The 18,099-nt window shown below is 40.3% G+C and overlaps 1 protein-coding gene across 1 annotated transcript; it reads left to right on the top strand.

Moving 5' to 3' along the window:
- The first annotated feature begins 5,416 nt into the window (after positions 1-5,416).
- Positions 5,417-16,890, top strand: LOC145444233 (protein CNPPD1-like). Its single transcript, XM_080322181.1, has 10 exons — positions 5,417-5,562; positions 7,678-7,780; positions 10,221-10,302; positions 10,956-11,076; positions 12,485-12,675; positions 13,254-13,371; positions 13,435-13,594; positions 14,805-15,174; positions 15,239-15,300; positions 15,974-16,890. The coding sequence occupies exons 1-10, from the start codon at positions 5,431-5,433 to the stop codon at positions 16,093-16,095; spliced, it is 1,461 nt and encodes a 486-aa protein (XP_080178307.1). The 5' UTR covers positions 5,417-5,430; the 3' UTR covers positions 16,096-16,890.
- The last annotated feature ends 1,209 nt before the right edge of the window (positions 16,891-18,099 follow it).

Here is an 18,099-nt window from a genome sequence, read left to right as displayed (position 1 = left end):
GCAGCGATTCTAAAAAAACATGCCAAAACTGCTCAAGTAGAGGTAGTAAATAAAGATCTGAAAACTATTCAAGTATATGTAATTTTTCCGAAATGTCGCATACGTCCAGTAGGCTAGTTGATCAAAGGTGGCTTTATAAAAAGTTGCAGCATGGTGTCTCATCGCGACTAACAGAGAATGACTATATAAGGCGCCTACAAATTGGTGCAGTTTACGTAAATAAATTCAGTAACCGTCTTACAGGGCTACCTCGCACAATCGCTATGACTTCACGCATAATCGTGGAGGAAACATCCTGAAACTATATACTTTCTATTTTTCAAAATCCAAAGTGTAAAAAATAGTAGGTCTGCCCATAAATATGTACAGTAGAAGGGTAAGCAGGGTTGTAATCAAGTCGCAAGGTTCCGAGGCACAATTCCATTTTAAATTTATCGTTTTGACTCGAGTCAAGTCGAGTCTTTTTCAATTCGCCACCGAGTCAAGTCCGAGTCGAAGACAGGGTGCAAAAGGTCGAGTCAGATTCGTAGGGTTCCGGTTTAAATCATTTTGCCTCGGATTAAAATCGATTTTAATCGAATAAATAATTTAAATCATGATTTTTTTGATTTTTTTGGTTATTATTTTACTCATAATAACAACAACACGAACAAAGGAAAATTAGATGAATGACGACCGTGTCAATCAAGGTGGTGAAGAATAACCCTTAAATTTTAATAATGTGGGACTGTGAATCATCATCCACATAGCTGAAAGCGTTTAACCTATGTGGTTATCAGAGGTGGTCAGTAACGAAGTACTTCTACTTTTTCGAAGTACTCAGGTAGTTTTCCTCTACTTCGGGTACTTACTCAAGTAGATCTGATTTTCGCTACTTCTACTCCTACTTCTTAATATTTGGTGATCTACTTACTTACTTTTCGCTATTTTCAGTTTGTCAAGTAGAAGTAGTTCAATCTTCCAATCAGGAAGATAGCCTGAGGAATTTCGGAGCTGTTTTCACGGAGTATTAACATTCAAATTTTATAAAAGTTTAGTAAAGCACAGAATTTTCGTCGCGCTTCGCGCGCAGTGAATACGGAGTGACCAGTATGATTTCACGAAAGTATCGGTGAATATAATTTAGGTGGAAGGTTGGCGTGGTTCCGTTCACACCACATTGTCGCCCTTCGCCCATATGAAATAATTAATCAAAGTATATATGGCTCATCATAACGTTTGAAAATGATGTTTCGCAATCTAGCATTTTCTTGTCATATCGTAATCTAGCATATATGTCCCTGGTGTGACCTAATCTGGAAGAGTGTACTTTGACTTTCTTTTTTTAGTTTTAGAGCTGTTTTAGCATAGCACCTTTGAAACTTTCTGGACTAAAAACATGAAATACATATTCTGCTTTTAGAAGTAGTCTTTATATTTCACTTTCAATTCCCTGTATCATATACTTTGAGTTATAATTAATATCAGTTCTTTTGTCCGCATAACATACATGTTGAAGTATAAAAGCAAGTGCAGTAATGCCTTTAATTTCTGGAAATAAAGCTACACAATATGGCATTTTACGGTTCACTATATTTTTTATTAACGTTTATACTAATAGCGCAAAGTGTTTACACCGTATCCTATACAACTTCTCCATATTGCTCTTCGACTAAACTACGGGCCTTATAATATGGGGGCTGGCGCTATACTATGCTATTTTCTAATACGTGATGTTCCAGAAAACAGAGGATTAGTATCGCGTTTCCTTATTAATACTATCATTTTCATCCCATGATGTGGACGAATGCTTATGCTATCGAAAATTCGATACCTGCGGGTATGCATCAATATGAATCAAGCTCGTCACCTATCACATAGCTCAATTTGCACCTTTTTATAATCCATCCAATCAGAATCGTTTTCACAACAACTTACTTACTTGAGTACTTTTAAAGTCGGTCAATTCTACTTCTACTTCAAGTAGTTTTATGTTGCTTATGAAAGAAGTACTTCTACTTGTACTTGAGTAGATTTTTTCGTCGCTACTTCTACTTCTACTTGAGTAGCTTTCTTGACTACTTTGACCACCTCTGGTGGTTATGATAGCTGAAAACGTTTAACCTGCGTGGCAATGATGGGTCGCTACTCGGTTGGATCATTATGGATCTGTTCTAGTAGCGAGTAAACATGTTGAGTCAAATCGGGACCATCCATAATAGTTTTGAAACGCTTAGGCATCATAGATGAGGGAATATTTCGATAGAGGCTCCGGATTGCGCTTCGTTTTCAGTATCTCACCAGTGCCTCGGAAATAGCAGCAGCATGCCGCAGCAAAAACACCGCTCTTTGCTCTTTTCCCGTCTGTCTGTCAAATACCTGAACTATACTTGTGCCGGTGACGAAATGCTATCTCCGGTTTATATATAGAATGCGCATTGCACATGATTGTCCAATAATAAACCACATTCAAGCATCTCGGCAGAAAATTTGAAAAAACCAAAATAGTCAATAAAATGGTGAAATTAAAATCAAAAATCAACCGAAAAAAATGATTTAAATCACCCTGAATCAGCCTCAGCTGATTTAAACCAGAACCCTACAGATTCGTAGTGTTGAGCCTCGTTTTCGAGTCCAAGTCATAATGTTTATTACGGTAGGGCAGGGGTGGTCAACCCATTTGCTATTCACGGCCGCATTTCGATTACTCATGCAGCCTACGGCCGCTTTCCAGGGCATATAGTCGTAATGAACTAGCTGGACGCCAAATACCCATGTGAAACTCTCCGTGTTCATTGAATTCCGGACATATCTATTATACCCACCGAAATACCAAGTAATCATGATATTTGACTGGTTATGGTAATGCGAAACGCAGCTAAAATCTTTTCAGATTCACGAATGATTGTCGTCATTAATATTATTAGTTTCACATATTACTATCAAACATTTATTCTTCTCGGTCCATTTGATCAGATTGACCGACAGATTTAACGGAGAGGGTGATTTCGAAAAATTTAGGGCATAAAAGATGATGTAGGCTATCCTTGGGTTGGCCAATTGTTATTAGTCACTTTGATGCATACTGTTATTTCTTGACCTCCCATCAGGATTGTCGGTATAGTGGAATAATATTAGAATCGCCCAAACCTATCAGAAAATTTTCTATCGTCTTGAGCAAGCGATTCCGATTTGGTATTTCTATATGGGACGCATCGTTTTCCTCTGATGTTCGCATCTGTACTGTGGAGCTCAGATTACGTACTACATCTGGTTGTTCCTCTGGGCTCTTTTGTAAATAGGCTACTATGGAAAAATTAACGATACATTGGAGGAGGAGCCTATGAGCCTAATTTTTGCAGCTTTTTTACAGATTACGTAAGCTTCCTAAATACTCAGAATTTATGTAGTATGATGTTTCAAGCTGTTTGTAGGAATTTATATTGCAACTTTTTTGATTTTTCAAGTAACATTTTGCTACAACTTTTATCGCAAGTATTGCGCAAAATGTGAAGGATTTAAAAAAATGCTATAAAAATATTTTTGGTTTGATTCTATCCTATTTGATGGATTAGCTGCATCCCAATGTCATGTATGACGAGACAGTAGGCTTGCAAGCTAAAAGTTCCACAAGCCCAGCCAAGCACGAAAGTGCCCGAACTAAATTAGAAGTGGACGTACGACTTGGCTTTTGACCAGCCCGCACAAATGGAAACACGTTCGTGTCTAGAGTCTTTCAGGGTCAAGTTTTGTTGAGATAGCTTAGTTAGTTAAACTATGTGTTTTAAAGTGTATTCGTAATTCTGCAAGTAAGAACTAATAACCTTGATATCTATTGGTGTTAACAGTCTGACCTGCGGCCCCTGAGATATTTGTGCGACCCGCTAGTTTCACCCCAAGTAGCATTTCAAACGTTGAATTTTAGCGCAATTAAAATGTACCAGTCAGCTTTTAGGGGCGCAGTAATAGTATAGTAAGGGAGCTGTTACTCTCTCCGTTTGCCTTTTCATTCCTCGTGCGCGAGTGAAGCGTGAACTATAAATTGGCAAGCTTATGGATATAAGTTCCACTGCGTTCACTGCCCCGAAAATGTCAATAACTTCTTTGCCTCGGTATCAAAAGTGCATAAGTAGGCCTACAACACACGCGCGTGTACGTCTGCGAACTACCATATGGTCGACGTAAAAGATCATCGATCTATCAAGTATGCCAGACCTGCAGTGTGGAGCAGAATCTCGCCGGGTATCCGACAGTCGTCGAGCATGTTCATAGGGTTGTTCAAAAATTCCAGCTATTCACTGATTAAATTGTCAGGTTACCCTAAAAAACGCTGCACAGCAAATTTGGTTCAGTTCATACAAGTATAAGCCGCCGCAGAGCCTATTTAAATTTTTAATTCTCGGATTATCCACCAATCAAGGATAATCCGAGAATTATCAACGAAAAACTCAAATAACTCCGCTTCTACAAGTTGGAATTGGGTCAAATTTGTATTGCATCGTTTTTGAAGACAACTCGACAATCTCATGGGATTGACCGAAAAAATTTTTTTTTTTTTTCATTTTTCAATTAAAATTTCTATGTAGCTCATCATTGGTTTATTAGCAATTTTATCAGTTCAATACACCACAAAAATGCGATACAATGAAAAGACAGGAAGATGTCGAAGCGACAAGGAGTAGTCTATGGAATCTGACACCCACCTTGGCCTAGGCGATGTAAAGAGGAGGCATGCACACTGAATGAAAGTAAAGAAGATAGTATAGAAGAAGAATGCGACAAGAAATAGGGCGGCATGTCATGGGAAGCGAGATCGATAGGTCAGTCGTGGTCCGGTAATCTTGAGGATGGACTGTATTTATTTAGTAGTAATTGCTTGTATTTCGACTTGAATGTGGACAACTGGACATGCTCGTCGACTGACGGATGGCCGGCGGGATACTGTTCCACACATCAGGTCCGGCATATTTGATGGAGCGATGATCTTTTCGGTCGATCATATGATATTTGGACGACGTGGACGCGCGTGTGTTGTACTTGTGCGCTTTTGATTCAGAGGTAAAGAAGTCATTGAAATATTCGGGGCAACGACCGCAGTGAAACTGATACATAAACTTGGCGATTTCTAGTTTCCGCATATCTTCTATGTTTAGGACGCCGAATCTCTTCAGCAGCGACTTATTGGATGGGCTCGATCAGTGGCTCCGCTCCGGTTAGGGAGCCGAAGCAGCCCGCAGGAGCAGGGTTTCATCGATTTTTAACGTATTCGGATTGTGTCTGAATTACAAATTTGCTTGGAAGGTTGGATTTTAGCAAGATTATTTCCTCTGAGATATGAAAAATCAACAAAACTTGCAAAATTTACCTAGCTTTGCATGCCAGCCACAGTCCGCCGTTTAGTGTTTCCCGAAAACGCAGTCGTTCCCTCTAGTGTCCAGTCCAATAATCTTTATGGAAGTTAGTGTTCGATTTGACCGGAGAGGCGAGGTCGACTTGTTATTTTCTACGCGGGCCGTAACAATCTTATCGGTTACCATTGGAGTTGGAGCTGCTGTGAAGATGTCTGCGAGCGACGATGAACCGGTACGTTATGATTATCAAGTTTTAATAATCAAAATATATTTCGCTACCAGTACTTTAAAGGATTAAATTTGCTACATAATTTGAAATGGTGGTGTCTCTGTGTCGTGTACGTACGTCGTACGTGAATATGATAACTGGCCAGAGTGGAATCGGTGGCAACGACACGCGCAACGTCACGCGAGCATTTATATCTGATCACGCCGATTGATGAATTATGCTGATGTCACACAGCGATATCAGAGTCCAGATCCAGAATAAGGCGCTTGCGCTTTACAAAGCAAGCGTGGCATTTGCGTAACAGTGAATATACGTCGTAGCCCTAGTCCGGTCCTACCAGGTCTATTTTAGCTCATTGTGTCGTTTAATAAGTAATTCAGTATTGAATCAGAATGGAAAATATTTCCGTCACACCGATGAAATTTTCCAATCACCCGAGAAATCCGTCTGTCACGCACAACATGTTGTCGAAAACAACCACTGATTCCATTCTGGATAACTGGCACCACCACCACAGGTGAATCGATATTTTGGACGGACAAACAACCGTGTTTTGCACATGAATGTTCCGAGACCCCGAAAGGTAGATCGTACAACCCACGGTGGACAATTCATCCATTGTTTCATGTTCGATTGACTACGGTACCTTAGTTTGTGACTCGAAACCATACCGACAGTGTGTTTTCGTTGATACCTGAACAGCTGGTTCTGTTGATTGTTTTCAACCCATGAACTTGATCAAAAGTTACTAGAAACAACTAATTTTCTATGGGTACCCAATCTGCATGACTGTTTTAGTGTTTTGTGTAAATTTCATGATTACACATGGACACAGTAGGCCTAACCGGTTTATAGCAGGGGTATAGTATAGCCCAGACTGGAATTAGTGGTTGTTTCCGGCAATAAGTTGCGCGTGACAGAAGGGTTTCTGCCATAGAATAATTAAGGAATTAAATGAAAGTTGCGCGTGACGTTTGCCACCAATTCCACTCTGGGGTATAGCCAGTTCATCAGTTATAGAGAACAGAAATTGGCGCTTCTTCTATAGTAGGTAGACATCGAACAATGTTCACTATGATCACCAATGAATGTTTCTCATGACTACGTCAAAATTTCTAAACATCAAAATAATTTTTTGCCGCTTTGGGATTAGGGTTGGGCAAGAGGGATATTAGGATTGAGGGAGGGGTTATTTATTAGGGTGGGGGTGGGGAATATTAGTGTTGGGGAAATATAAGGGTTGAAGGTGGGTTGGGGTATCCCAATATTAGGGTTTGAGGAGGGGATATTAGGGATGGGGAGGAGGATATTAGGGTTGGAGGTGGGTTAGGTAATCCCAAGATTAGGGTTGAGTTAAGGGACATAATATCCAACCCTAATATCTCTATTCTCCCAGCCATAATATCCCCCTCCTTAATCTTGGGATACCCAATCTTTAACCCCAACCCACGTCCAACCTTAATATCCCTCCTCCCCCAACCCTAATACCCCTCCTCCAACCCTAATATCCCCAAACCCTAATCTTTGGATACCCTAACCCCAACTTTGACCCGTAGCCCACAGTCCCCAACCCTAATATCCCCCTCCCAACCCTAGTATTCCCCCTACTCCAACCCTAATACCCCCTCCTCCAAACCTAATCTTGGGATACCCTAAACCCAACTTTGACCCTGACCCCCTCCCAACCCAAATATCCGTCTCTCCAAAGGCAAAAACAATTTATTTTGACGAGTTCATGAGAAAAATTGATTGGCGATCATGGTGTACATTGTTCCATGTCTACCTACTATTGAAGAAGTGCCCAGAAATTTTACTTTCCTTATTATCATACTTACCATATTATCATGTTGCCAATCAGCCCTACTGGAATCTCGGTACGTTTTGCCTAATATAACATGTGAGCAGCGATGATTTTCCAAGTTGAAGTAATTTAATGAAAAATAACGAAAAAATGAAACATTGTGTGAGCACAGGAGACCGATTCCACACAGGTCAATCAGATGGATTTATCTGCCTCCCTTTTTCATGCTGTCATCTAGAAGGCTTGGGCACTTTGAAAGATTTCCTAGCTGCTAATTAATTTTTTGCGTCTGGATGAAAATCAATCCTATTTTTCAGGATGTTTACGATCATGCGGATCTCACAAATCGTATCAAACGAACGTTGTATTATGATCCACTGAAACATCCTGATCGTGACACCCTCTCCTATTCTGCGACTGGTGAGCCTCTCATCTAATCACTTGTTATGTAGAATCTGGCATTAGCTATATAGAACTTACTATGAATGCCAGTTTATTGACAAAAAAGTAACAAGCATGAAATATAACAATTGATTAGGTCATTGAACAATGTTGTGTTTATGGTTGGTTAATGCGTTATCAAAGTTGTTAACTGGTATCTACATAATATGTGGCGTATATATATATTAGGGTTGTCCAAAATTTGGAAAATCTCAAAAAGTCTCCGTGATTGTGTCTCATTCTATAGATTATTGATAAAAAACAACAATTAGCCTGAAAGAAGCTTACAGGAAAGCCGTTAAGATTTCGTCCAAAGCGTTTGAAAGTAGCTGCTCAAGAATGGGCGTGCCACTGACCATATAACGGCGAGAAGACTAGTAATCAAATAACCACAGCTCTTGATTGGCTAATTGGCTATGCTTCAATGATCACCACAGCAACAGCTTGCTGATCAGGTGTTCAAGAAGTCTGCTACCGGCGGGGATTCTGAGTGCGCATTGTTAGTAGTTTGGCTGGTGATGATTTAAGATTAATTCAGGACATGTTGAGGTACGAAATACATGATGAACGAACAACACCTGCTTCACAGAAGCTTTTACAGCATGACTGCTTCATTGTGAAGGAAACGGCTGAAGCCTACATGTCGTGTTTTCATCGAGAGAAAGCAAAGGCGCTTATGCAAGTGTTGAGCGAATTCACCGTTTCAGTACGGATCCACCATCAGTGAATACAAGTATATAAAGCTTAACAATGACACTATACTTTGTGTCATCTTATTGGATCCAAGTTGTAGTATATAGTGAAGTATTGAAGGTTCTAGGGATCGACTGAATCGGCCGGTTATGCTTGGCAGTTATACATGCAGCAAATTGAATTCACTTATAAGAGTTGCCAAAGTCCTTAATGATGCTGCAGAAAAGAGGTTTAAGGTAAGCACAGGCTATGCTGGATATGATATCCAAACTATGCTGGATACCATATGCAGCATAGTCTGTGCTTTTCTTTACACCTCTTTTCTGCGGGATCAAGAAGGACTTTGACATACCATATCCAGCACAGCCTGTGCGAGTGTGCGTACATTACCACCTCTTTTCTGCGTTATCATTAAGGACTTTAACAACGCCTACAAGTGCATTCAATTTGTTGTAAGCATCTGATAAGGGCCAAGCATAACCGGCTGATTCCGCCGATCCCTAGAGCATTCAAAACGTCACCTATATACTACAGCTTCAGCCCAATAAGATCACACAACGTATAGTGTCATTGTTAAGCTTTATATATTTGTATTCACTGATGGTGGATCCGTACTGAAACGGTGAATTCGCTCAACACTTGCATAAGCGCCTTTGCTTTCTCTCGATGAAAACACGACATGTAGGCTTCAGCCGTTTCCGTCACAATGAAGCAGTCATGCTGTAAAAGCTTCTGTGAAGCAGGTGTTGTTTGTTCATCATGTATTTCATACCTCAACATGTCCTGAATTAATCTTAAATCATCACCTGCCAAACTACTAACAATGCGCACTCAGAATCCCCGCCGGTAGCAGACTTCTTGAACACCTGATCAGCAAGCTGTTGCTGTGGTGATCATTGAAGCATAGCCAATTAGCCAATCAAGAGCTGTGGTTATTTGATTACTAGTCTTCTCGCCGTTCTATGGTCAGTGGCACGCCCATTCTTGAGCAGCTACTTTCAAACGCTTTGGACGAAATCTTAACGGCTTTCCGGTAAGCTTCTTTCAGGCTAATTGTTGTTTTTTATCAATAATCTATAGAATGAGACACAATCACGGAGACTTTTTGAGATTTTCCAAATTTTGGACAACCCTAATATATATATATCTCATCTGATGTAAGTACGAATGCTGTTTGAAATAGTTTGAGTCGATAATCTCTTTGAACATGTTGCTTGAAGAAGGGCAGTTTAATAGTAATCTGAATCAGTGAGACATATTTTTGAAATGTTTGATCTCTGATACTTTTCCACTTTTAATCGTCAGAGTCATGATGGTGTCACACTTACAGCATAGGAAAACTGTCTGTCTATTAACATCAATTTACATTATTATTTACTGCATCACTATCACATATGAAGAGCTTCTTGGTGGTACAGAATTTAATAATATATTCAAACAGAAGGGGTTTGTGTACCATCTAAAAATAGGACATTGAGATTAAGCGATCTCTTGGTCATTAGAAATTTCATGACGGTGACATCATATTTGGTGATACGATTGGTTAGATACAATGTTCTTTCCAATTCTCCACTAGTTTCCTGACGATTACCCCTGACGAGTGTCAGCTGCAAATATTCGGACTTATTTCAATATGAATATATTATTCCAATACCATCACATATGTGAAAAATCAAATGCTTTCATAAGGACCTAGCAAGTGTCATTTATTTTTGTTCCTTTTTAGAATCGGCAGTCACGCATTTTCGTGACGTTGTCCCTATGCCAATAGGGAAGCTCGGACATCGATATGCTTCACGTCTTGCGAGGTTGGTTTCAACTTTTGGCTATATAGCAAACTGAATTTATTCTCAGTTAACTTATATGCAATCACGTCCCTTCATAGGGCATAAATTAGTTTGTGGTTTACTAGTTTCTCATCAGTCAATTGTATTCTAGCTGGTGTGGGATTTTGTGAAATAAATGTTAGTGTGGTCGTAACCATTGGTGAAGCTGCGAATTCCAACACTTTTAGGAGCTTTGAAGTCAAAATTTATCCTACTTTTGAGTTTTTCAGTGTTGGACTTTGCAGTTTGAGAGGCATTTAAATTCAGTTGGCTACCTATTGGAAATATACTTGCAAAACTATGGGAAGTTCTAATTTATGTAGTGAGGGAGTAGTTCTGATTAAGGCGCACTAGTCACAATTTAAGATTTTATGGACCGGTTAGTGAGTTGTCATCAAAATTTGAAATTTGATGGGGTTCTCGAGTCTGAAACACTCAATCGGGTATTTTGTGAGTCATTGGTAGTTTTCACATTCAAATTTGTACTACTCTTCAATGTTGGTGTAGTACCGGTATGGTAACGAAGTGATGAACTTTATTTGCCGGCAAACTGCTTCCTATTGAACTATGACAGACATTACCGAACGTCAATGCCCGGTGTCTACAAATCTTTGCAATTCTGCTGTTTTCTTCAGAGACGCGTGCATATCGCCTTGTGCCATGCTTCTCGGCTTGATCTACATTGAACGATTGAAGAAAAAGAATCCCAAGTATCTGGAGACCATTTCCTCGTCTGAGCTCTTTCTGGTGTCGATGGTACGGCAACAAACGCATTCTCTTTGCCTTGGTTAAAATGAATTGCTAGTGGTTCACTTCACATACTATTATTTTAGTTTGATTTATTGAAGTCGGGTTAATTTAGTCACTAAATGCTTTTCAACTGATTTTCATCAGTAGCGAGCGATAGTGATACGGGATCAAAAATGTAGGAGATATTTTTGTCTGTGTGGTGTAATAAAATGGAAAACCAATAACTAGTTGACAGTAATAACTGTAGGGAACCAACGTCACCAAGTACATATTCGGTTATATATGACCCTAAAAAAACACAGAACATTAGTTCAATATTTCAAGAATTTGACCCACCGTATTACTGGCATTCTTTAGCACGAGAGTCAGTCGAAAAGCTTTTAGTGTATGAATTCACAATATGAGGTTATTGTGTTGTGTACTTATCCGATTTGCCTGGCGACACACCTACTGACATGTGACAGGTATAGGCTACCCGAGTTCAGTGCGAACACGTCTTGCTGATCATGAGAAACGTCATTGGAAGCTACCTACACAAGCTCTAGAAAATATTCTATAACGCAATGGCATTTCGCCTGTATGCAACACTGCCATGATTTCAAAGTGTTTGGCGTTCCAGGAATCACCAGATTCAGCATCAGTCTTATTTCCGTAGATACCGCTTGATAAATTCCCGTCATATACTGTACGGAAACAGGAAATGACGCACAGTTGCTGTTCAATCACGGTTAAGTGCTGTGTTTGAAAGCCTCTTGTACACACAGTGATAGTCATACGATATCATCGATGTTGTCTGTACCATTCACGAGCCTGGAAAATTCGGGCCCAACTTGCTATCAAAGTGTATGCGCTAGATATATCCGAATCATGAGGAAAGGAGATCACTACATACTTTTCAGCATTGAATTTTGAACAACATAAAGTAGTTTTGGGATGAGTTCGTATCTCCTTTTATGTTTGAAATCCATGTAAGAACTCAAATGAAATAGGCTAGTTTACGGCTGCATATATTTTTTAAGAGTGCTCCTTATTTGTCACGTCATGAGTTTTCAAAGATGTAACTCGCGATATTTGAAGTAACCACCTCTGATCAACTGCTAAGAGTATGCAAACCCTCGTCCAAATCTACTTTTCTACTTGCTGAAGTACGTTTCAGAGCTTTCTTTTTCCGTATGCCTGGAAGTAGTTTGACATGTCTCTGAAATCGAGACTTCTACTTGTTATCGAGTGGAAATTTCACTGTGTTAATTCTGCTTCTACAGCCGTAGCAACGGGTGAATAGTTTGACCACCTTGATCATTATCTGTCTTTAATATTGTTCAGTTGCTTCTGCAATGCAGTTATTTAGCTGCGGTAGGCCGTTTCCTGTAGTGGCACTGCAATTAATCATTTCTTACCGATTTTCTTGCGCTAGATGGTGTCTTCCAAATATCTTTACGACGAAGGCTGTGAGGAGGAGGTATTCAATGACGAATGGGCTGTGTCTGGCGACACGGACGTCGGCAAAGTCAACCGACTGGAAAGGGAATTCTTGAACGCTATCGACTGGCGTCTCTACGTGCACCCTCGCGAATTTTCTTCGGCCTTAAACGATGCGGAGTCCGAGTGAGTGCTAGTAGGAGTAGAGTTTCGGGGATGCTTTCAGGGTCGCGTACAAGGGGCTTCACGCCCTTTCACACAACCTGCGGCCCTGTTTTAGTAAGAAAATTACTACGATGCACCTTGGTGGAATCTCCCGAGAGAGAGACTCGGGCTTGTTTGGTTATTAGAAAACGATAAATCAGGCTCTTTCTTTCTCGTTCGAGATTGCGGAGTAATTTTAATTGCTTGTGAGAAAATATTATGTGGCTTGTGATGTGTTTCCATCAAGTAGGCCTAGTGTAACAATTTTTCGATTAAATAAGCTATTCGGGATACAGGACAGCTTTTCAACTGACTCTACTCTTATCAGTAGCGAACAATAGTAATACGGCGATCAAATTCAAAATGTAGGAATTTGTCTGTGTGATGTAATAAAATAAAAAACGAATAACTAGTAACCGTGTATTATGGTGGTAGCTGTACGGAATAAACATTGCCGCAAAAAAACATCAAGGACAAATGATACAACGTCCTATTTCTTTGATTGGGAGATTTTGATTAAATTGATGAAAATATTTAAGAATTTCTCGCATATCTTGCAGAATCGCACTTTCAAACGGACGTAAACGCGGATGGCTCACGTACAGCGATCTCATGTCGTTGCTCGATTCACGGAAAATATTCGACCAATTCGCACAGGCCTTCGGAACGCTCTCAAAGGTCGGTTTCATTTACTTTCTTATTTTACTCTGGCAGCTAACGAAGCTTTTCTTGACGACACAGGCCACTTGCTGCTGCATGATTGTCTACAGCGGGCTTGTGTGTTTGACTGCCGTCACGTCAGTGGCTCTTGTCACGTTGTCCACGAAAAGTCTGGTTCGTTCGGCGGGGCCTGATGTTAACGGACGGCCGATTCATTTGGACGGTAACGCCACCGAAGAAGGTACGGTCTATCGTTAGTTGTGGGGATTATGTTGTGATTAACGGCTAGTGGTGATTCCGCATTGGCACAGCAGCAGGGAGTGATCAGTAAGGAGTATTTCTACTTCTTAATAGTAAGAAGTTGCAATACTTACTCAATTGTTTGTTTTGGTAGTATCAACAGATTTTTAGGTAATGCTAGTTGTTACACTATGAATTTTGAAAAGTAGGAGGTACATATTTGTATCACTTTGAATAAAAGGACCACGCAAAATTTTTCGAAGGTATGCGGGTTCGATGACGTCACAAAAGCCGGGTGACGTAAAAATGTAGCAGAATTGATAAACAAGCTATGTAAATGCAAAATAACCATTTATTATTGTCAAGGACATGAGTATAATGCCTATCATACATGGATCACACAAGCTTTCTCGTGATGATGAACTTGCATATATATGATGTAGGCCTACATAACGCTGGCGTAAGCTCTAGTTCCGCACATGAACTATGATAAGTCGAAGAGACACAAATATGTAATTATATTCGCACATCAGATTACCATGGAGATGCGATGTCGCCAATATGGTGCGCGCATACCAAGTTACAAACAATCGATCCATCTCCCTTACAAACGAATACACGTCTCGGTTTACTTTTGATTGTTGCTGATTGAAACCACTTCTTAGACCATATTCCAGCTATCCAGCACTTGTAGGAATGAACTTCTTTAATATTCAGGTCGCGGTCTTGTCATCTCGCGCCACGCGTTCTAATTACTCGTGTTCAGTCAATGTGTTGCTAATTTGCTCTCATAATGGAAGCATGTTAACGAAAACACATTGCTCATTTTTAAATCACACAATTCACCAGGTAGTTTAGGCAGTCGGTAACGAAATTATGGGAATCCTGAATACCCAAAAAATTCACTGGGTATGATTACAGTAACTAAACATGTTTTGGAAGATTGTAAGATTGTACCTATTTGTAGCACTTTTCGTTAGACATTCGTCAAGATACATATTGCGACTTCGAAAGTAAACGTGTCTCGATTAACTGCTAAAAGTGTGCGACCTGTCACACCGTTTATTTTCTAGTTCTACTTCGAGCAGTTTTGACATGTGGTGTGGATCGCTACTTGCACTGGTAATTACGTTGAAAATCACTGCTTTGATTACCTCTGCTGACAGATCATCCCCTCTGATCTCGAGGTAACCATTACTCCTTTTTCAAAGAGCTCGACGCCAAGTCTATGGAAGTGCCTTCGATTGCTGCGCCATCTGTCGATTTGCCGGAACGCAACCGACATAGAGTGAGCAGCATCTCGGCGCCTGTTGGTTATCATAAAAACGACGAGGATGTACACATGACACACGACAGAATTGCGAATCACAACGGAATCACACACGACCTCGATTATGACAGACTGAATATCCCTATTGTAAAACGCGACGAATGCCCCCTTACCGCCTTGATGGAAGCCGTTTTTGTTATGACCCACATTCCCCGATTGTGCTCAGACTACGGCGAGACATTGCCAAATGGCCACTGTACGAATTGCGAAAAGACCGGGCGCGACTCCGATAACGCCCTCGACAAATTTAAGTGAGATTGCGACGTTGCGTGCGGTCTCACGGGACCTGACTGACGCTGTTTGTAATGTTTGCAGGTACTCGATACATGACCTGGAGACTTTTTATAACTCGACTATCTACTCTGGATTGTTCTTGGGTATGCTTTTCAGATTTTTGATATTATGACCTGATCGTACGAAAAAGTACTTTTCGAATAGTATATATACTCATATTGACATGAACCTGAATATTTTTGACTGGCACTTGTCAGGGGTGATCGTCAGCAACTAGTGAGAATCGGAAAGAGCATTGTCTATCAATATGAATGTACTATTCAATTGTATATTGAAGTCCTGTACCTCCAAGAAACTATCATAACAACTGGTCGAAAAAGCTCCACATCGCGATACCTGAATATATTTGCGAAAATTCAGTGTCTATCGCTAAAATGATTTGTGGTTAGCTGAATGTGGATTATTCCTCACTATGTTAATCTGCTCTTGCTGTTATTATTGGATCGTTGCAATGTTGAATTTTGGAATTATCTTGGTCAATTTGTGGTGAATAAGCACTTAAGCAGTCAGGCAGCACTGGCACGGATCACGTTCGATTGGTTCTTTAAGTTATCAAAATTTAACTATGAAGTGCATCGGTTTCAATGACCTGAGTTTGAAATTAACGCTTGAATAACATTGTCGGCTACTCAACTTACCGCAATAAACCCTACTGCGCTACTACGTGTGGCTAACAGATATGCGTATGAAGACGGGTGTTTCATGCAGATTGCCAGCTCTCCAGGCCGGATTTAACTCGTGTTTTTACATCTACAGGACGAAAAAAGCCAGTCCGTCTGAAATCCGACTGGTATTCGAAGACGCTCGGGATACACAGCGCTGGGACGCCTTCTCTCACTAGTGTTACACCTCAGACAACCGCTGCCGAAGCAGCTTAGCGTACTTTCAGTGGCATACCGAATTAATTTGCTCTGTGGCTTGTTCAAAATTAGGTAACCTGTACCGGGGAATTACTTACTTGCTTTACTTACAACTTCACTAATACACACCATCGCACGGAGGTGGTCACTACCGACTACTTTTTCAGAGTAATTGGGTAGTCTTACTCTGCTTGCACTACTTGAGTGCTAAGTTTTCATACTAGCTCCGCTTTTAACATGTTTTGAAACAAAACCACATACATTTCCACTTTGTATTTTGTTAAGTAAGAAGTCGTTTTTCGATCAGGTTTGCATCATTTTTACCCGTGAAATTATCACAATGACTGAGCAAAATAGGTCCTGCATCACGGTAACTGAATATTATCTCGAAAAGTGCACCACTTTGTAGTTGCATAAGGCGATTTGTGTTACTCTCTCGAGCAGTTGCATCTTTCAATTTGGACCAATCACATACTTCTCTAATCTACCAAACTACATAACAGACGTATCTAGGAAATTGCTTCTACTTGTAGAGTAGAAATCCATGACCTTACTTATACTACAGCAGCTACTTGCTCTGACCACCTCTGTCGTTGCATGTGATTGAATTACACGTTGGTGATTTCAAAATGTTTACACTTGCATCCATATATGTGTATTTTTGGAAGTTGATTTCATTGAAAACCTTATTCGCTTTTCGAAAACTTCTTCTAAACCACTATTTTCCAAAAGCCTTGCAGCATCTTGTTCAGTCGTGCCATTGCCGCTTGTGTTTAACTGCTGCGGAAATATTACATTCTTGTACTACGCTAATTTGTTGGATGTGGTGCAAAGAGGGTATTTAGGGATCTTGTCGAGTTGCTGATGCTTCATTGTAGTCAGTGTTGTATTTCGAACCTCTTTACTTTTCTGTAATAAGAGAACAGCTGACAGGTAGGGGGATCCATTTTGCAAGCTGTGCGGCTGAGCAACAAGAATAGAGAGTACATAAAATGAGCGAGAAAAAGCAGCAGGGTTATTTGGCGCCGAAGCATAGTTCCGGGTAAACTAGCCCTCAGCAATAGCAGGTGGTACAGAAACCTTCAAACTCGATGGCGGCACCGATCAGCTCTATTCAAGATGTAGATCCTCCATTTTTTGAGAAGCATACGAGGTGAACGTACTCGAAAACTTTGCATTAGCTTGGAGACTGCGATAATAAGATGGAGATTCTCCATTGGAGAAGCATGTGTCGGTTTACGAGGTGAATGTACTCGAAAACTCTGCTCGAAGACTACGATCATAGCAATTTACAACGTTGTAAATTGCCATGCTACGATAAATCACCATTAATTGATGGCAGATATAAATTGTCGTGAGCCACAAGAACTAATCAAAGCTCTATGTATCGGGATGTATCTTCATCAGCCATTATCGTATCATTTAGGTTTGATTTTCGGTGATTTTGTAAATAATACCCATTTAGTAACGTCTGAGGAAATTACAACTACAGTAAAGTAGACACGCCCTGGCGCTGGGGTCAAAGGCCATTAAATTCATCGTTGTTGGCTAAACATAAAATATCAATCGCTTGGTTATTGCCTGATACGTCGTACTCGGCGTTTTAGTCTACTCGGTTTTTAGTTCGATGGCGCTTCATATTTTATTCTTGGAATATTAGTTTCAGAGCAGTTCATGCTAGTAACTACCATGATATTGGCAGATGCTGGCGCTGAGCCGTTCGCTTTTTTAAAGCTATGGAAATATCGGCGATGACGATTGCCGTTCCGGTTCCGTTAGGAATGCAGACTGCTGATAGCTCAACTATGCTCTGGTTTCTTGAGTAGGTTACCTTGGTACCCTAGCAATAAGGAAGCAATACTAACCAATTTTTTGTCTAAAGTAACCATTATTGTATTACTCTACTGATAATGAATAGATTCTAACATGTTACGGCTGTGAGGTAGGCTACCATGCCTCTGTTCTGTATATAGCCTTGTGTTGTTTATAGTCTACTATTTGGCGTATATCGTGAAGTTATAA

The sequence above is a fragment of the Botryllus schlosseri genome, chromosome 8 (assembly GCF_051294905.1).
Source record: "Botryllus schlosseri isolate E-star chromosome 8, Bs_hap1, whole genome shotgun sequence".
Taxonomy (NCBI): Eukaryota; Metazoa; Chordata; class Ascidiacea; order Stolidobranchia; family Styelidae; genus Botryllus; species Botryllus schlosseri.
This window is presented reverse-complemented; position numbering and strand designations above follow the sequence as displayed.

Excerpts from the sequence above, each read along its gene's own strand:
- LOC145444233 (XM_080322181.1), top strand. The coding sequence starts at position 5,431 with ATGGAAGTTAGTGTTCGATTTGACCGGAGAGGCGAGGTCGACTTGTTA. Across the intron at positions 5,563-7,677 it reads CTGCGAGCGACGATGAACCG|GATGTTTACGATCATGCGGA; the intron begins GTACGTTATGAT and ends CCTATTTTTCAG. Across the intron at positions 7,781-10,220 it reads CCTCTCCTATTCTGCGACTG|AATCGGCAGTCACGCATTTT; the intron begins GTGAGCCTCTCA and ends GTTCCTTTTTAG.